The 19,361-nt window shown below is 41.6% G+C and overlaps 1 protein-coding gene across 1 annotated transcript in view; it reads left to right on the top strand.

The window, feature by feature from the left end:
• The first annotated feature begins 782 nt into the window (after nt 1-782).
• PHYHIPL (phytanoyl-CoA 2-hydroxylase interacting protein like) overlaps nt 783-19,361 on the top strand; it is a 56,276-nt gene continuing 37,697 nt past the window's right edge. The window contains exon 1 of the mRNA XM_062496584.1: nt 783-930. Coding sequence (XP_062352568.1) covers nt 783-930 — 148 coding nt within the window. The remainder of the gene's footprint in view (nt 931-19,361) is intronic.

The following is a 19,361-nucleotide window of genomic DNA, read 5'->3' as shown; positions in this document are numbered from 1 at the left end:
TTTTTCTCCTCACATTAGCAACTCTCTTTTTTTTTCTTCTCAAACATTATTTATTTTCTGCCTCATTTATTTCTCTCTGTGGCACCTTGGCATGGTCTTGAGAAATGTTAAACACTGGCCAATCTGAGTCTTTAGAAACAACGGGGCATTAAAGAAAATTTTGCAACATCAAGGTCTGAATATTTATGACAGTACTGTCGTACCGCCCTATTTCTCTGATACCAGTGAATCTCCACATTCCTACAAGAGACAGGGTATTAGGATAAGAACGGTAGCTGGTGCACAGAGAGCCCAGCTTCTCTGGCCTATTTGACACTGGGCAATCATGGATTTCCTCCAGAGCTGTTGAGAGCACTGTGGACAAGCCTGTGTTTATACTCTTGCAGTACAATGTGAGCAGTGGCACAGAAATGCTGCTGGGCTCCTGCCAAAGGGCCACACAAAGGGAGCCAGATCATTTCCCTGCAATGCAAATGCAATGACAGTGGCGGCAGGGGAAGCCTGGCTATGCAGCCACCTCCTCCTCTCCCCTGCTCAGCCTCCCCAGTTCTGGTACTGGGAGGTTACCAGGAGCGCTGGCTGCAAAGAGATTTTGGTAGGCACAGCGCCTTCGGAACTCATGCCCATCTTACTTAGAGATGGGACCTGTAATATCCCAGGGCCCTTAGTGACCCTTCCCTTCAGGTGTCTTTGGAGTCTGGCAAGTGGCCAGAGTGGGCAGGACCATTCCCTCATGAGGCCCCAACACAACTTTCAACAAAACCTCTCTTCTCTGTGTCCAAATGAGAGGACTGGCAGGAGCTGGGGGAGGAGTGCCAGCAGGGCACTGTGGAGCCCTCAGTGACAGGAAGGGCCCACAGAGAAGTTGCCATCTCCAGCGTGAGCGGAGCCCCCCGAGCTGGGATCCCAGACGGTCACCCTGTGCACGAGGTACAGCACTCCTGGGGCAGAGGGAGACTGCAAAGAGGGAGGAGAGGGAACCAGAACAGAGATGAGCAACTGAGAGGGGAAGGGGCTAAAGAGAAACTGGGATGGAGGGGCTTGGAAGAACCTGACCCACTGCCTGAAGGGAAAATAAGATTCAATGGGATGCTCAGATGTGCGGGAACTAGGGAGCAGTGATGCTATGGCAAGCAGAAGAATTTACTGTACAATTAATGGCTTGATGCAATCCTGAGTGTGCAATGACTGAGGGAGCTGAGTGGAAATACCCACATTACGAGGACAACTACAATGTGTATCTTTCTTCAGATATGTACTTTGCTTATTCTTTTTTTGTCTGCTTCCCACATATCTCCAGAATTTATCAATATGCAATTGTATTTTCTGCATTGCTGATCTTCTCCTAAGACATGAAGTCAGAAAGCTCTCTAAAACCAGTTTTCAAAATCAGAAACATCCCTTCCTGAAATCAGCAAATAAAGGATTCATTGCATCCCAGTCTATCAGGTGTCCCATCTGTTCAAAAGACTATGGCTATTTCCATGAAATGAAAATACTTTTCAAAATTTATTTTTGGAGGAGGGGAGTATAAATGTATGTGATTTGGAAATAAGATATGAGAGATAATGCCCTCCTCTGAAGGGATGGTTAGACCTTCTTGTTAGTATGTGTATTTTAAAAAGCTCAGATATGGTTTGTTTTCTTGGACTTGAATGTCTTTGGATCCCAGATGCTTAAGGATAAAGGTTTACTTGTTTGTTTGTTTGTTTGTTACTTGTTTTCTGAGTGAAATTTTATAAATTTATTTATATATGTGCAAAATGCTCTCTTCTACAGAGTGGAATGTCAGATTATTTATTTTGGCACCTGTTTTAAGAAATAGGTGCTTTTACTTTGCAGCTGCTTTTACTTTGCTGCTGAAGTGGTTTTGCTTCAAGCTCTCTAACATTCTAAACCCCTCCAGAGCAATGGTTGACTTTGCTTTATAAATTTCATAAATATAACCTTCCATTTTCATGTATCTCACATGGGTCAGCATGCTTGGATTTACTGGGTATTTTTTCCCCCTTCATTTTAATTCTTATTGGAAAGTTAGTTATATAGGGTGTTAAGTTCCAGCAGTCTTAAGACAAGATTTTTTACTGCTTGATTAAGAAACTTTTCCAAAATACCACTATCTATGTCATGGCAGAGTACTCTCAATGCAAAGTGGAGTTATACAGTATTTCCCCACCGGTATTTCTCCCAAGACTTGTTTGGTGTTTGGAAGGCAGGCTGAGGACAGCTGGCCAGCACAGCCATGGCTGCAGCCTTATCTTGTCTTTATCAAACACACAAACCACGCAACAGCATCCACAGGACAGATTTCCACCCAGGGACTGGCTACAAGCCAGGCCTAACTCACCAGGTAGGATCTGCTCGAAAAGAGCGATCCAAGCTGGAAGCAGCAGACGCAGGGATGGATCTGAGCCCCCTCTGAGCAATGTGTGAGTGCACACATCCCTGCTCTCCCGTGTCCCTGGGGCACTGGGAACTTCATGGGAGAGAACAATCAGGAGATTCATCCTCCCATTTCATTGCTGTCGTACCGGTCTAGTGATGGCAGCATGAGACTGCTCTTTCACCTCTTTGGTAAATACAAATGAGGCAGCAACGCAATGCAGCCTTGCTCTTCACCTGGAAGAGAAGGGGTGACTTTGCAAAGTGCTCAGCTTCCCCACTCTGTTCTTCTTAGGGAAGATCCAGAATCACCCCCATGAGTTCTTCAATCCTCTGTGATGGGCTGACCCTGTGCTGGCAGAAAAAAAAATTATACCTCTGCCTTAGTCTTTCTTGGCCACCTGCTGCTAAAATCAGCCTGCTGATGTCTCACTTTCCAGGGGAACATTTCAGGATCTTCATTTCCATTCAGAAGGTGCTATTTTATGCTTGGGTTTTGCTGTGAGGCAGTGTTGCTGTTTGATATTTCTCTACATCTATAAATTTCAAGCTTTTAGGCTTGAGAGATAGGGTGGAGAAAGGATCTTCCCTTTTTGTGTGCTTATGCCAGTAATTGTGAATGTAAGTAGCTGCATTAATGAGGCTTGTTGGAAGTGTTTTATTAAGAAATGTGAAACTCATTAGCTTTTCAGTAAGAAAGTGTAAACAACCCTTCTTACATTTGCTTGTGAAGCTATAAAACTTAATTTCCTATCCATACAAGAGCATTTTTGTCCATCGTAGTACCCAAAGCACTTTAATAAGGCATTTTGTCATTTTAGTTTGAAATAGCACTGTCATTTAATACTGTCTTTTTTCCTACACCACCTTACCTTCCCAAGTTCTTTCATAAAAGACAGTCCATGCTTATGTCAATGTAAAAATAAATGCATGGCTGATGTTCTGTAGGTAGAATCCTCATTTTGTTGGCTGGCCGGAGAGTGAATAGGCATCATTAAAACCGAATGGAAAATTTTCTCTACCTGTATAGCCAGTTGATTTTAAAAGTGGTTTGGTTGGACAGTTTGTTACATAGTATATATTTTGAGTATATATTTTGAGTTTGCTTCAGTTCTGCTTGTTTTACTTGCATCTATAAATCAAGCTTTTAGAGACTTCACAGACAAAAATTCTTGAAAATCTCAGTGGGTTTGACTCTTCAGAATGATGATGTTTTATTTGTTGATGTAATGATAAATTTTTATTATAGGCAACTGTCTTGTAATGGAATGGGGCTGTGGGATTTATTCTGAATTAGTAGTTGTGTAAGGATGACACTCAGAAGAGTAGCAGTGGTGGACAGAGGCAGGGAAAGAAGGCTTTTGAAGAGGTGAAGAAAGGGTGGATGCACTCCTCACACAGAAAGAAATGTCATGGCAAAATGAAAACAGAATATGACTAGAGGACAGAACCCTAACACCAGATTTATTTTTTTTCCCCTATTAAAATAATGCAGTGATTAGTTGTGTAAGGGTTGTAGAAAATCCACAGGAGGAAACCTCATTGCAAGAAATAGCTGTAGAAAAATACCCCAAAAATGTCTAGTGCCATTTTATCAATAGTATCATGTTTGCTGTATAACTCCAATAGTTACAAGTTCATGTGTAACAGAAACATTTTTCTTGGTCCTAAAATAATAATTTTAATGGCCTTCCTATTTCTAACAGCAACAAAAAAAAAAGTTGGAAATAAGTTAAATGCCTTTGTGGATACACAAATACATAATACAGAGTCCAAGTCACATAGCAACAAAAATTGTCACATGCATTGGACAACAGCAGGCCTGTGTATTTTTTTCCTTAAGGCTTGCATCAGCTGAGAAAAAGTGTGCCATGTTGAGCATTACACTGTTTTTCTCCAGATAATTCAATGTGTGAATTATTTAATTATTATTTCACTGCTTCCCTATTATGCTAAATTTCAAGAAAGTAATTTTATGTGTACAGTATTTAAGCACACATGAAGACCTGCTGAGATTTGTTGGGATTACACTTAAAATCCTGCCACAGATACAGAGAATACTCAGCTTCTTCCTCCAAAAGGCTAGTCACATCTTCACATATGGGGAGATATTTATTGCGTGCAACGTTAACAGCTACCATATTGCTGTACTCCCACGTTGACACAAATGTTGGCAAAAGCTACTGTGCCAGCTGCCCACTTTACACACTCTCGTGGCACCTTTTCTCCTCTTCGAATCCATAAATTGCCATTATCATCCAATTAATGCTCAAACAGAGATTTTTTTTTTTCTGCCTCACATACTTCTCAGAATATACAAGATGGATATGCAGGAATCTGTAAAACCAGAACAAACCCAGCAGCTAAGACTTGTTTGACGCCAGAAAATACCCTGGGGTCCTCTGTGGGAATATTATTACAGGGAACCAAGGATTAGTGTAGAGATTGAGGAGATTAAACCTTAATTAAAATGAGCACTTGTACACAGCAGATAACTATTCTTTCAGTTGTAGTGGACAGGTCTTCCTGCAGCTGCCCAGGTCATAGATGCCATCCTTCCCAAGGGGATGGGTTCCTGCAGTGGCTGCTGGAGGACACATTGTTTAGGTCACTACAGAGACACACAGCTACAGAAGGCTCCTCCAGGCATGGGGCGTCTTTGCAACAAGATAAGGTGTCTTCCACAAATCAGCATTTGTACCTAAACTGCACGCAAGTTTTTTGTCCTTCTGTTCATGGACTGTGCTGCTCCAGCCCATGATGGTCTGTCTACTAACAAGACAAAGCATGGGAGCTGAATTTCCCTCCTGAGTGCACAGAAGTGGAGGTGATGATCATTTCTGATAAGTTTTCATCTTGAAAAGTATTTATTTCAGGTCTAAGATAGCGTCTGCCTGCTTCCCTCCAAAATATGCTGCAAGGGTATATTCAAAACTTAAATTTGTGATTTTACTTCTAAGGATGTTGGCACAATTTCCTAATGTAGTTATATTCCTCACATTTAAAAAACAAATAAATCAACCTAATTTGGTGCATACCTTTTCTGTAATTGCATAATAATTCTTCTTTTTCCTAAGGGATTTTATGTTCTTTACACTTGTGATGAATAAGAAGCATGTAAAGATCATGGAAATGTGAGGAAAAATACTTCAGCCTTTTATGTACATCCTTTCAGTTATTAATGGTTATTTCAAATATTTTGAAATAGAAACACATAATACAAAAATATATCTAAAACATGAACCAGCATCTTTCCAAAATGCCACCAGTACAATTCTTGTCTGGAATTTGGGTATAGAGTCAAGAGGGTTTCTTCTGGAGTGCCACTCTTTGAATGCTTTCAGAACTCCTGATGTTGTAATCCACTGTTATCCTGTATTTTATTACTCTCAGTAGTACATTTAGTGGAGAGATGAAACCTGAGTAGGCCACAATTAATCCTTTCAGCAGTTCCCATTGGGTACTCATGGCTGCATGGAACTATTTACTCTTAAGTGGAGCCCTGGAGGACCTCTGTGTTGTGATGGTGTTTGCCAACATTCCCTTTTGACCTGATCTGTGTTTTGGTGTCATGTTATTTTAGGGACATATATTTTAGCTTAGAAGCAATGTCTAGAATTAGACATCAACATGTACATCTCTTAAAACAGAAGGGCTTCTACTGCTCAGACTCTCTCATCAATTCATTCCTTGAATTTATTCTGGGTTTGCTGCACTAAAAGCATTCCTCCAGATAATTGCTAAATTATTTGTTTATAGTTTCAGGGTACATTATTTTATAATTACTTGAGATGGCGTCATAACAGGTATAAAGTAGTAGTAGTTGTTATAAGCATCATCATGATTATATTGTTGAAGTGCAGCACCATTAAATTCCAGATCTACTTTTAGAATGTTTTCCTGTGAAAATCCTTCTCTACTTATCCACTGAATGTATTTCAGCTGAATCTCTCTGTTTCCTCTCCTGTGTTGGAGTCAGTGAACTTTTTTTGCACTGTCACTCTGGGAAGAAAGAATATAATCTCTTAGATGATTTAATAAGAGATTAATCCTTACAGTTTTCCTTACCCTCTATTACTTGGAAAATATTTAGGTGTTATTTATAAATAAAGAATAATTATATTGTGTATGCTATGTTATTAGGTGAATTAATTGAAAAGGCAACTTGGTAAGAGAGGAGAAGTGAGACTATGACTTCAGTGCAAAAGGAAAAGCAAAAGCTTTGCAGAACTGGAGAAAAAGTCTTCCTTCAGAATTCTAGTTAGCAGTATTAGTGACTTTCAAAATAACAATGTGTACTGGGGCAGGTACATAGGAGCACTAAGAAAGCTCAGCTATCTGGTGACCACCAAATGACACTGGTCTGCAGCTTATAAATAAGGTCTGCAGTTCATATACATTCAGTGGTTTTTGCAACTAAGCTGTATTTGCGTCCAAGAGAAATGTTTGGATGACTGACTATCTCCCACCTAGGAGTGGGGGGAAAAAAGAGTGCACATTGTCAGCACAGGTCAAGAAATAAGTGAAACTCAGAGTTGTGTGCCTGGATGCATTTCATCTTCTGAATCAAAGCATTGCCACTCTGAGCAACCTTTTGAGAGATGTTGGAGCCTTAGGCTTAAGAACGTAATGTCACAGTGAATGAAGAGAGCCAGACAGCCAACTTACTGCTTAGGGTGAAAAACAACACAGCAACTGCAAGGAGGAGGAGCACTGGAAGAACCTTATGAAAATTGCAGAGGTAGTTTACAGAAAATTGTTAATAGAAAAAATAGATTTGAGCAAAACACTTCTTGAAATTCTCCTGGTTCTGTGTTTCTGTGTGATGAGAACAGAATAGTTTGAAAACATTGGGGGTTTTGGCTTTAGTCTTGTTTTTGCTATCACTGTCTGCCTCACAAAGAACACATCTTTTAGAAATTCCAGTTAGGTATGTTACACTGTGAGTCAGTTACCAGCTCTCCAGAACTATCCCGAGGAGTCTGTCTAAAGAATGATGAACTTGGATGCCAGTGTAGCACCTGTGAGAGACACAAAGAGATTCACTTGGTGAGCACAGCCCAGCAAAGCAGGAGACTTGCAGTGCTGGTATGTGCAGCAGCTGCACCCAGCAGCAGGGACAGAGCTCAGTGGGGCTCATGCCATCAGCCACTGTGGTCACAGAGCTGCTCTTATTCAGAAATAAACACGAGAAACTCTCATTTTCTTAACTGACTGGATCTAGAGACTATCAATGGGTCATTACTCTGTTTCCACCATGAAAAGAGAGCATACAACATATTTTCCCCTAGTCTGGGTTTTTTTTTTCCTCCTTGCTCTCTCTTTTTGGACATTCTCTCTACCAGAGCCATTCTGCGAGGCATAATAGAAGGTGGCTGCATCTGTGGTGTTTGGATTTGTTATGTCTGTGTTTTGTCATTGTAAAGCCAGTGTTAGGAGCTTTAACAATTTTTTCACTGAGTTCAGTCTTGATCTTACTGCCAAGGAAATGTACATCAAGTAAGACTTTGCATTTTAAGGGAAAAATGCAAACAGGAAAGAAAAAAAGAAAGTTTTTGATAAAATATGCATGTTTAGGCTGTATTTTCCATTTGAGAAGCTGATCAGGCCAGCAGGAAAAAGCATTTTAATATTAAATAATTTCAGAGTTACAGCTTTTAGAAAAGGACAAAAAAAAACCCCTCTGAATAAGGTCTTTTGTTTATATCTAGTGCATCAACAGGGCAGAGGTGAAATTTCATTAGCTGCCTCTTTTAGGAATCCAGTCTTTACCAGTGTATTATTCCAAATCCTTCACTGAATAATCTGCATAATGATTGCACTGTCTGTGAGTCTCATCACCAGCATATTTGCTCATTAGAACGTATATGAAGGACAAACAGAGCTAAACTGAATTCATTAAAAAGTTTGAGCAAATGATGGTGGAGGGATTTTCCAATATTTTCTGGGCTCTCTTAAGAACTGTTACAACAGTTAAAACACTCATCTAAAAGTGATGAAAATCTTCCATCTCTTACTGAGTTCTCTTAATCTGTGAGCCCTCTACACCTTATGCTCAGAAGTAAAGACAGGGCAGACACTCTCCTGATCATGTCCTTTTTTCCATAGGCATGAAGTTTCTCACATTACTGCAAACAACCTCCGCCCGTGAACATTTTTCATGGTATTTTCAGGTCATGCATGTGTTGGCTCTTTGCCATTGTATCTGAGCACAGTGTTCTCAAAGCTTCCAGCATGACACACAATACAGCAAAGAAAGATAAAGAAAGGAACAGAGCAGACAGTAATCGATAGGAATGAAAAGGACAAAAGAGCCTCTCAGCATTTTCCACCCATTCTGCTACTTTTATTTTTTTTCTGCTCTCTTTATCTTGTTTTGTTTTTTACATTCCTCACCCTCTGCCACCAAGATTTTAAACATTTTAAGTCCGTCCCTCTGTCTCTAGTACAAGCATAAGTTATAAGGAATGAGCAAAAGGAGCTACAAGCAACACACAGCAGGAGCTGTTGATGCAGCACAGGAGGAGACCAAATGGAATACCATGGCTTGAAATCATAAATCGGCATGCAAACTTCTCAAAATGTGTGTTTCACCATGAGGTAGCTGGTTAGGAAGAACAACGCGTTTTTCTCTGACCTAAACCTACCCTTGGAGCAACCCATTCAGAGTCTCTAAGCCCCAGTTTTTGAAACTTTTTGTTCAGCTTTGTTTAGTTTTTACTTAGATTAAAATTGACTTGATTAGCTACTTCCCATATTATTCACTGAACATCTGATTGGCTAAGTACCACATAGTAGATCAGCACACAAGATTCTGTGTTGAGCTGCAGCTCTTATTTAAGTTTCTTGCATATATAAGAGGGTGAACTAACTTTCTGTTGGCTTTTTATTAGCTTGGAATAGTCAGAAAAGATGTTCACGATGTTGAGCTCCACATCCACTGCTGTTTTGATGTTCAAATTCTACACTTCACATGTTTTCTTTCTCAGTCCTTATGTAAGAAGATTACACAAGAGAAGACTGTAATCTCCAAAATCATTTACCATATTAAACAGCAGCTACCACCAGTGGATCTTTATCAGCAGCCTGGAGCAGAAAGGAGACACGTGGCTGTACATATGGAAACTGGTCATTTACAGTACTCATCAATGTGTGCTGCCAGTCATGGGCAGATGTCATCAACAGTCAGTACACAGCTCTGAAAATAGAACGAAACTTGACCTGGACAGGTCCTCAAACAATTTCTAAATTGCCTCTGAACAATGGAAATGTGTGGAGTGCATTCTCTCTACCAGCCTCTTGCTGCTCAGTGATCCTGCAGAGCCAGTGCTATGGCAGCATGAGGAGGGGTGCACATGGCAAGAAGATGTGTCCTGACTCCTCAGAGTTATAATTTCTCTATATGTCCCTGATCAGGGACAGGAGAGGAGCATCATTACCATGTCCTGGCTGGTGTCTGGAAATGGCAAGTTTTATTTGCCTGTTGTGGTTTTTCCTTTTTTTTTTTTCTTTTCCTCCAGAATCACTGGTAAGCAAAGACAGTGAGTAGGAGAAAGCACCTTGGAGAAGAGAAGGGCAAAGTGGTTTTAAGAGTGGGGATAGTCCTGTGCAGAGCCAGGACCTGGACTTGATGATCCTTGTGGGTCCCTTCCAGCTCAGCATTTTCTGTGACTCTGTGAGAGCACCTCTGCTCTGCATTTACTTCTTTGTCTCGGGCACCACGCTGTGCCCTAGGAAGGGAGGGATCAGCATTAGGATTCAGAGGGGTTCCAGTGCTTTCACTTTGCTCGCTTTCCCAGACTGTGTGAACTCTTCATGGAGAGCTGGCGCCATGGCCCTGACAGCGCTTCTTCAATTGCTGTGTTGTGTGGAAGTGGACGACCTTGCATGGACCCACATTCACAGACTTTACTAAATCTGGCTTCCTCTGCTTAGCTCCCACGACAGCATAAAGAGTACAGGGGGTAGTTCCTTCCCCCACTCTTCCCTGCCCTCACCCAAGGCTTGAGAGGAGCACTGGCTTCTCCTCTCCTTTGAGAAGTGCTGGCGAGCACAGGCTGTTACGGTGTTCACACAAGCCTTGGCATCAGAAGTGGTCAGCTGCTCCCGTGCTCCTGTTTTCTTGCTGGCATGTGGCAGAGGGCACGAGAGAGAGGAGAGCAGTGCTACACTTCTGAAATGAGCTATAGCAAGTGCTGTGTGCCTGCAGCTCCAGCCAGCCTGCCAGGGCTCGTCTGCTCCTTAGTTAGCAGGTAGAACATTACAAGTGACTTGCACTTAGTTGCTCCCCTGTGCCAGCCCCTCTGATCTCCAGCAGGCCTGGAAGACATGATTTAAGGCTGTAAGAAATGTGTCGCTTAGTCTTTGTGGAAGTGCACAGCCAGTGTTTGTGTGGTAATGTTATCTGTGAAAGACAAGAGCGCTTTGTAAAGGCTACCAATATTGCTACATGTAATGACAACAAATAATAATTTTTAAGATGTCTCTGCCAGAATGAGAATCTGATTATCAGAAATAGCCACCTGCACTCCCCCGGCGAAGTGCTCCGTGTCTCTTTGCTCTGTGTCTCCTTTACAGCCTCTAGAAGGGTGTGCGCAGAGGGGCTTTTATGGTTGTCTATGTCCCAAAACAAAGAGGACACCACAGCAAAATAATCTTTTGGTGACAGAAATGACTGAACCAAAGTTTGTTATGAACTATACAGCAAAACATGTTATGCTATATCTGTGCAGGGCGTGATCTCTTAATTTAGCAGAAGCTGCAGCAACAATTTTTTCTGACTATGGGTTTCGTTTTTATGCTTTTCCAAGCGTTCTTCCTTTTGATTGTTCTTGAATTTGTGACATGAGATCAGGAAAGCTTAAGAGCTTAAGTGACTTCTTAGAGTACCATCATTTCAAGATGAATGAGCATTCCTGAAGACAGCCTGTGGGAAGTGAATTGATGTAGTATTTGAATGCCCTGACTTTATAACTCATACAAAACTCTCTCTCTGCAGGAGTGTGCCTGGTAATGAAAACTTTGCCTTAGGGTTCAGCTGGATCAAGTGGTAATAAGACTCCATCAGTAGCTGAGGGGGAGGAAGAGGGGAAAACAACTTTAAAGCAGTGAAAGGAGATACCCATGATCATTGTTGTAGCAAAGCTTTTGCTCCCACAGTCTGTGGAAGCACCACATAATAGGCTGGAGAACTGACCCTGCTCTCACTGCCTGCCTTGCAGCTGCATGTGGGATTGCAACCTCGGTTTGGGAACAGCTGGCTCAAGCAAAGGCAGCTGGCTGCTCTACTCAGCTGTGTTTTGAGATGAGCTGTTTTCTGTCGAGGTCAGTGGGAGTTTGACAGTATAAGGAGTTCAGACCATCACCCCTCAAGAGGGTTGGAGAAAACCAAAATGAGAAAATAGGGATAAGACTTACCTTTTCTCTCTGAAGCTGGTTGCATGATCTATTTCAGCCTGGATATATTTGTTGATAAAGTGTTTTTGCTAGCATGATACAGGAAGGATGTTTTATTTCAGGATGAATTCAGTGTTTGCATAATATTTTCATTTAGACAGTGCTGCCAGGCAGTCATTTTAATGAATGCTCAAACCCCCAAAGTGACTGTAGTCTAACCCCACTGCTTGTTCCTGTTTCTTTATTGACAGTCCTGGTAACTGCCAGTATTTGCCTAACAGCTGCACTTTGGGAATGAGCATCTTTGTCCAGGCTAACTGCAAGTTCATAAGACTTGCTGACAGCAACTGTCCCCAAAAGGGCTGCATGGCACTATTTCAACTGCAGAAGCACTGCACCAAAACAGAACCAAGACCCAGAGAGCTTGTGTCTCCCCACCTTAGCCATCATGATCATTGAACATTTTTTAATAATTTTCTACAAGTTAATTATAAAGGAAGGGCTTCACAGTTTTTGTCTTATTTATCACTGAGCATCCTTCATGCCTTCTAAGCATGGGAGGAAGCCCTGAAGATACTGTGGAGTACTTTTCTGTCTTTCATCTCTGAATTATTTGCTGTCACATTTTTGTCAGACATCACTGCTCGTGTGCTAAGAGTGGGAAGGTTTGTTTGCAATTCAGGTAAAGACCAGTTGTGCATGTTCAGTGTTGTGATAGCTGTGTAATTAACTCCTGAGGGCATAAGACTTAGTGGTCAGTCTATAGATAGCCTATGGATCTGATAGCTGCTAATCCCATTAATCCTTGAATTTAGCTCAATTTATACCTCATTTGTTTCACCTAGTTTATCATGATATATTACTCAACTTCAAGAAAGAAGAATAAAAAACTGATAATGAAGCTTTTTTGCTTAGGCCTTAAACTGTCTGCAGAAAATGGAGGATTTGGCACTCATTTCTAGTTTCTACTGCACTATTAGACAAATGAAAATAAGTCATTGGTTAGTGATAAAATATTTCCATTTTCGATCTCTCCTTAGGCTCACTCTGTGTCATATCTTCCTTTACTGAATAGCTTTGCTTGATAAATTTTATTAATGCAAACACGTATGTAGTAATATGTTTCTAGAGATTTTAATATATGTGAACATTTGGCTGCCTTCCAAAAACACAGGATTCAGTACTGCCTTAATACCAGGTCTAACTCATTCCTGGCAGGAGCAGTTTGGTGGTACACAGAAGTTAAGGGGGAAGGTTGTCCTTAGTTTTTGTGAACTGTAGCTATATCACTGTAGGGGTGTGTATAATTAAGGTGGTGCAACCTCTAAATTAATTTGATGGAGCTACAGCATTAAAATATGTTTTAAAATGTAATGACTGCTTTAAAAATGCAAGAAGTTAAATTGCAGTAGTCTAGATATTGCCCAAACAAAATAGCAGGGTTAATCTAGATTGGGATTTAAAGTACAAAACTGTACAGCTCCACCTCATACCCTTACTTCTGTTGCTGTGCTCGATATGGTATTGGAAAACTTTACTGTCACTTATGTGTACAAATTAATACTTCCACAGCATGACAGGCAATATGTTATAAGATTGATGAAATACACACAGACAACTTTCTTGTCAACTGGCAGCTACTGTAAGTAGCTTGCTAAGGACAAGAGATCAGAAAATTTATGTGGTGGGTTGACCCGGGCCGGGTACCAGGTACCCACCAAAGCTGCTCTGTCATCACCCTTCTCAGCTGGGTAAGGGAAAGAAAATGTAATGAAAGCCTTATGGGTCAAAATCAGGGCAGGGGGAAATCATTCAGCAATTACTGTCATGGGCAAAGTGCACTCAGCTGGGGGAAATTAGCTTAATATATTACCAATCAAATCAGAGTAGGATAATGGGAAACAAAAACTAAATATTAAAACACCTTCCTCCCACCTCTCTCTTCTTCCCCGTCTCAATCCTGATTTTCTCTATCTCCTTCCCAACCAGTGGCACAGGGGGATGGGGAATTTGGGGTTAGTTCGGTTCATCACACATTTTCTCTGCTACCCCTTCCTTCTCAAGAGAAGACTGCTCACACTCTTCCCCTACTTCAGCATGGGGTCTGTCACCCAGAAGACAGTCCCCTGCAAACTCATCCAATATGAGTACTTCCCACTGGCTGCAGGGGAACCTCAGCTCCAGAGACTGGAGCACCTCCTCCCCCTCCTTCTTCACTGACCTTGGTGTCTGCTGGGTTGTTTCTCTCACATATCCTCATTCCTCTCTTCTGGTTGCTGTTGCACAGTGTCTTTTTCCTCTTCTTACATCTGTTATCCCAGGGGTGTTACCACCAATGTGGATGGCCTTGGCCAGTGGTGGGTCCGCCTTGGAGCTGGCTGGCTTGGGCTCCATCGGACCTGGGAGCAACTTCAGAAGCTTCTCCCTGTATCAAACAAAACTTTGCCCCACAAACCAAGTAAAATTTACTTTCATTAATAAAAATCAACTGCTTCAACACAGAAAGCAAATTTTGCTACTTTCTACCTCATTTTCCCTCCTAATCCCAGAAATAACCAGGTGGGTGTCATGTGACCAAGCCCAAAAATGTACAGTTGATGGCTAAATTGAATTTATGTGGAGATGGATTAATCAGAAGCTGGCTCTCAGACAGATGGGAGTGGGTGAGGTTAGACTGAAAATGGATAAAATAAGAACAGAGGGAATCACAAAAAAATACCAATATTAAAAAGAAAAATTAGATAAACAACCCCAGTAAATTTGATTTTAAAAAACAATTAAAGATATCAGGTTAGCAAGTAACATGGAAGAAATAGAGGAAATTAGAGAAAAAGAGTTTACAAATGATGAGCATTTGATGTGAGTTCAGCAGGTCTCAGATAAGTAGTGGCTGGATAAGTCTGAACACAGACCCATGTTCCATCACAGAGGAGCCACTGTCAGACCTCTGTCATCAGACACCTGCTGTGCCTGGATAAATGAACACTTGTTCTTCTTTGCAGGCAGCCCTGTCCCTATCAGCATGAGGAGATTAAGCCCTCTGAACCTTGGACAAGGAGCTGAGGAGCTTGTGTTAGCCCTGGAGAGAGCGTTTTGCCAAGTTTGTTAGCTGCTCTCATTTCTCACTCCAGAATACAGAGCAGGTTATCAAAGATGGCTCTTGCAAACACACATAGGAACAATTTAGAGGGCATTCACAAAGACTAAATTTAGCCTCAGAAGGTTTTTCTCCCCCTGCTTCCTGTAGAATCAAGAGGAAGCATTACCTCTGGAGTGACTCTGAGTTCCTACAGTGAACCCCCTTTGAGACACAGATGATGATTTTTCTACTCTCACTGACTGTGGAAAGATCCTAAGGCAAACAAACTCCTTAAGCTAAAGATGGCCTTTGCAATTATCCTCCTGTGCAGCCTGGTTTAAGAAGCAGGAGCAGTGAATCAGTCATTAATAGATTTTGAGGCAGTTCTAGGATTTTCAAGGCTCACAGAATGCCACAACTCCTCCACTGACTTTAAGTACTCCAGGGCACTGTGTATGTACAACAACTGGAAATCTGTAAGGATTGCTATGCTACCAATAAATAACATACTGTAGGACTGACATATATTCAGAACACAAGTAACAGTGGTAGGACATAACTCAGAGCAGAACATGGTTTAATTAAAATGCTTGTGGATGTTGTTAAAGAAAGAGTGCTACAGACAAATGCTCATTTTATCATTTATTTCTTTACTCTCTTTATCTAATCAGCCTGTATATGAGTGCTAAGAGGACATGCATTCCTACCAGAGCAAACCCATGGAAAACAGAGCTCTTCATTGCTGCTTTTAATGTGATACTGTTTCTTGTGAAATTATGTGACATTTTTATTGTGCGTCACATATTGCATTGGGTCTGTGTAGCAAGGTTCTGGTAGCAGAGAGGGGATGGGGATGGCTAAAGGGGTGGCTTATGGGAGCAGCTGCTGGAAGCTTGCCCCACATCCAGCAGAGCCAAAGTCAGCGGATTCCAAGACAGACCCACCACTGGCCAAGGCCAAGCCAATCAGAAATGGCAGTAATGCATCTGTGATAACATATTTAAGGAGGGAAAACAAAAAAAAAGTATTGTGCAGAAGTAATTGCAGCCAGGGAAGGGAGGAGTGAGAATAGGTGAGAGAAACACTCTGCAGACACCAAGGTCAGTGCAGGAGGAGGGGCAGGAGGTGGTCCAGGTACCAGAGTGGATTCTCCTGCAGCCCGTGGTGCAGACCATGGCAAGGCAGATTGTCCCCCAGCAGCCCATGAAAATCCAAGGAGCAGAGGAGCAGAGACCCACGTTCAGCCAATGAAGGAGATCCATGCCAGAGCAGTGGGATGCCCTAAAGAACACAGCGAATGTGTGGCAAGCCCATGCTGGAGCAGGTTCCCGGGAGGGACTTGCAGACCTGTGGAGAGAGGAGCCCACTCTGGAGCAGGTTTGTTGGCAGGGATTGTGACCCCATGGAGGACCCATGCTGAAGCAGGCTGTTCCTGGGGGCTGCACCACATGTGACAGGACCCACTCTGGAGCAGTTCACGGAGAACTGTAGCCTATGGGAAGGACTCATGCTGGAGAAGTCTGTGGAGGACAGTCTCCTGTGACAGGGACCCCATGCTGGAGCAGGGGAAGGACTCTTCTCCCTGAGCAGCAGCAGAAACAAACTGTGATGAACTGCCCATAACCCCCATTGCTGATCTCCCTGCACCGCTGGTTAGGGAGGAGGTACAACGCAAAAAGGAGGGTGGGGGGAGGTGTTTATAAGATTTGTTTTACTTCTCGTTATCTTACTCTGGTTTTGGTTGGTAGCAAATTCAATTAACTTCTCTAAGTCAATTCCATCTTGCCCATGACAGTCACTGCTGAGTGATCTCTCCCTGCCCTTATATCATCTCACAAACTTTTCTGTGTATTTTCTCTTCCCTGTCCAGCTGAGGTGGGCAGTGACAAAGCAGCTTTGGTGAGCACATGGCATCCAGCCTGGGTCAATGCAAAACATCTATATATAAATAATCATAGGTCTGGAAAACAGTATAAGAGCTTGTAGTAAGTGACTGAGTCAAATGAGAGAAATTTAAAATTAGTCTCACTACTCATCCAGTCTCTGAGCTAAGGAATGTCTTGGTGTTCTTACTGTCACTGATTTAACACAATCTTCCTGGTGTTTCCTTAGCAGTTAATTGACTGTGTTCATGGTAGCAGTGGGGGATGAGGCAACGGTGTCTTTCCTGTGTTGCCACATCACCTCAGTCATAGCAGACTGTGATGGTACAAAAGCAGTGACATCGACATAGATCCCATCTTCTGTGCTTATGCAAAATGCTTATAGCTCTACAGTTATAAGAAAATTAGATCAGTTGGTGACACTGAGGAATTAATCACTTAGACTATCTTCATTAACTTTGTTAAGTAACTGTACATTCTTCTTGGCTGAAGAGTTTTGGTTATCCAGTGAAAGGGTGTAGTATTACAAGGAAAATCTCATTCACAGGAACAGTTGAGAGAGTTTCAGAAAAGGCTTTGTGGGAAGGAGAAGGACATTAAGGGGAATATGAGAGGATACTGTAATGAAAAGCCAGCAGAAACATGTCTTGTTCTAATGAAAATGGGAAACACCAAAGAGAGAATGTGTCACTGCAGACTACTTAAAAAAGCGAAACTAAAATATGAACTTTGCTAGAAACAGAAATCTAGAGGGTCACCAAAAAAGGGTTTTATATTCCAAGTTTAGCATAGAGATAAAGGGGGACAGCATGAGGATACACTGAAGCAGCTGCCAAGAGGTCAAAATAGTATGAAAAGGCTGTGTTATGAGTCTTGAAGGCACAATAACACAAAATTAACACCAAGAAACTATTAATTGTAGTTAATTTGTAGTAAGGAGATAAATTTTGAGACCGATTCTTATTCTCCCTAGGACTAATTGGACTTTTGCCATGAAGTTTATTGGGAAGGAGATTAAATAATGGCTTGCTTAAGAAATCATTGATGTAATTATGAACTGCTGGGGAAAAGTAAGTAAGAAATACATAATGAAATATCATCACTTGAACAAATGCATCTGAGGTGTCCCTTCAGATATTTAAAGGACTGATGGAACAGCTAGTTGCTAAAAAACTCCACAGAGAATTGAGGAAGTATCAGGAGAGTAATAAAGTGCCAACATGCCAGAAGACTTTAAAAACTGAATTAAGAGTAATTATGGAAACTATTGTCTTATGGGCATGGCTCCAAATTGAAACAAATACTGTAAATAGTGAAGCTGAAGGGGGAGACATTCATATGGAGGTGAATAGTGTAAAGAGACCCTGATAGGGCACAGGTGTACTGCAGCACACCAAGCCAGGCCAGTCAGAATGTTTATCCTTCCACATCTTTTACGATGAAGCCAGGAGATTAGCAGAGGACAGAATAGCATCAAGACTTTACAAAGGCATTTGATGCTGTGCCACTTAATATCTTAAGGAAATTACTGAAACAAGTCATCTGGGACTAAAATTCACTTAAAGGTATCAAAGCTGGCCACAAAACTGTAGACAGAAACTAAATCTGAATAGCATTCAGCATTGTCAAGGATAAGCAGACAAAAGTATCATTTAAAGGTCAAGATATGGTCCAATATCTGGAGGATAAGGCACAGTTTAAATGTGAAAGTGGTTACAAAAGTTGGAAGACCGATTAACAGCACAAAGGAGAGAGGTTCAGCTTGTTCCCTAAGGTTGCTCTGGATCTCATACAGGGATGCTAAATTTAAAATGAAATTAAAACCTGATAATGCTAAGCATTAAACAGTACTTTGCACCCATTGGGGAACAAATACAAATTTTGAATTACAAATACTAATTTTTTTTAATATGAAAGAATTTTTCTTTCTTAGAAGTTTATTTGGACAGTATAAAGCTAACCAGAAAACTGAAATTTAGAAAGCAGCACCGTCAATAACATCAATAAATGATAATTTTCTTGGTCTGAGAGGAATATTCCCTTTTAATTGTTTGTGTTGCTTAGATTAGGTTGAGATTTGCACAGCCAGCCGGTACCATCAGAGGGCTCCATACTCAGAAGTTTTCCTTATGAATGAGGATGGTGCGGCAGTGGTGGGTGGTATGAAATGAAAGGTTGGATAGCAGAGCATTTCTGTGATTATCCTGGGTCAGACCACGGACTACCCAGGACAGTACAGCTCCTTTAGCAGTGGCTGAAAATCGTTTTTTACAGAAGATGAAGGGCATGACAAGCACATAAAACAGCCTTCAGTAACTCTTCCCTGGACTCTGTTGTTCTTCAGCTTAGGGCTCAGTCACTCTCAGCTCAGTCACTTGTGGTTTTAGTAATTCTAAACCATCCCTTTTGTATGAACTTTTCCAGTCTTCCCTTGAATGAACAAAAATTTCCTTTTCCTAAATGTCCTTTAGTGTTACAACTGTAGCATCCATTGCAGGAAGTACCACCTCCTCTCATTTGCTCTGAGGCTGTTGTTATTACCTGCGATTGACACCCCTTAATTCCTGTATTGAGAGACTTGGCAGAGTCAAACTCTGGCTACCCCATTTGTGCCACTTATG

This window comes from Cinclus cinclus, chromosome 7, assembly GCF_963662255.1.
Source record: "Cinclus cinclus chromosome 7, bCinCin1.1, whole genome shotgun sequence".
NCBI lineage: Eukaryota > Metazoa > Chordata > Aves > Passeriformes > Cinclidae > Cinclus > Cinclus cinclus.
This window is presented reverse-complemented; position numbering and strand designations above follow the sequence as displayed.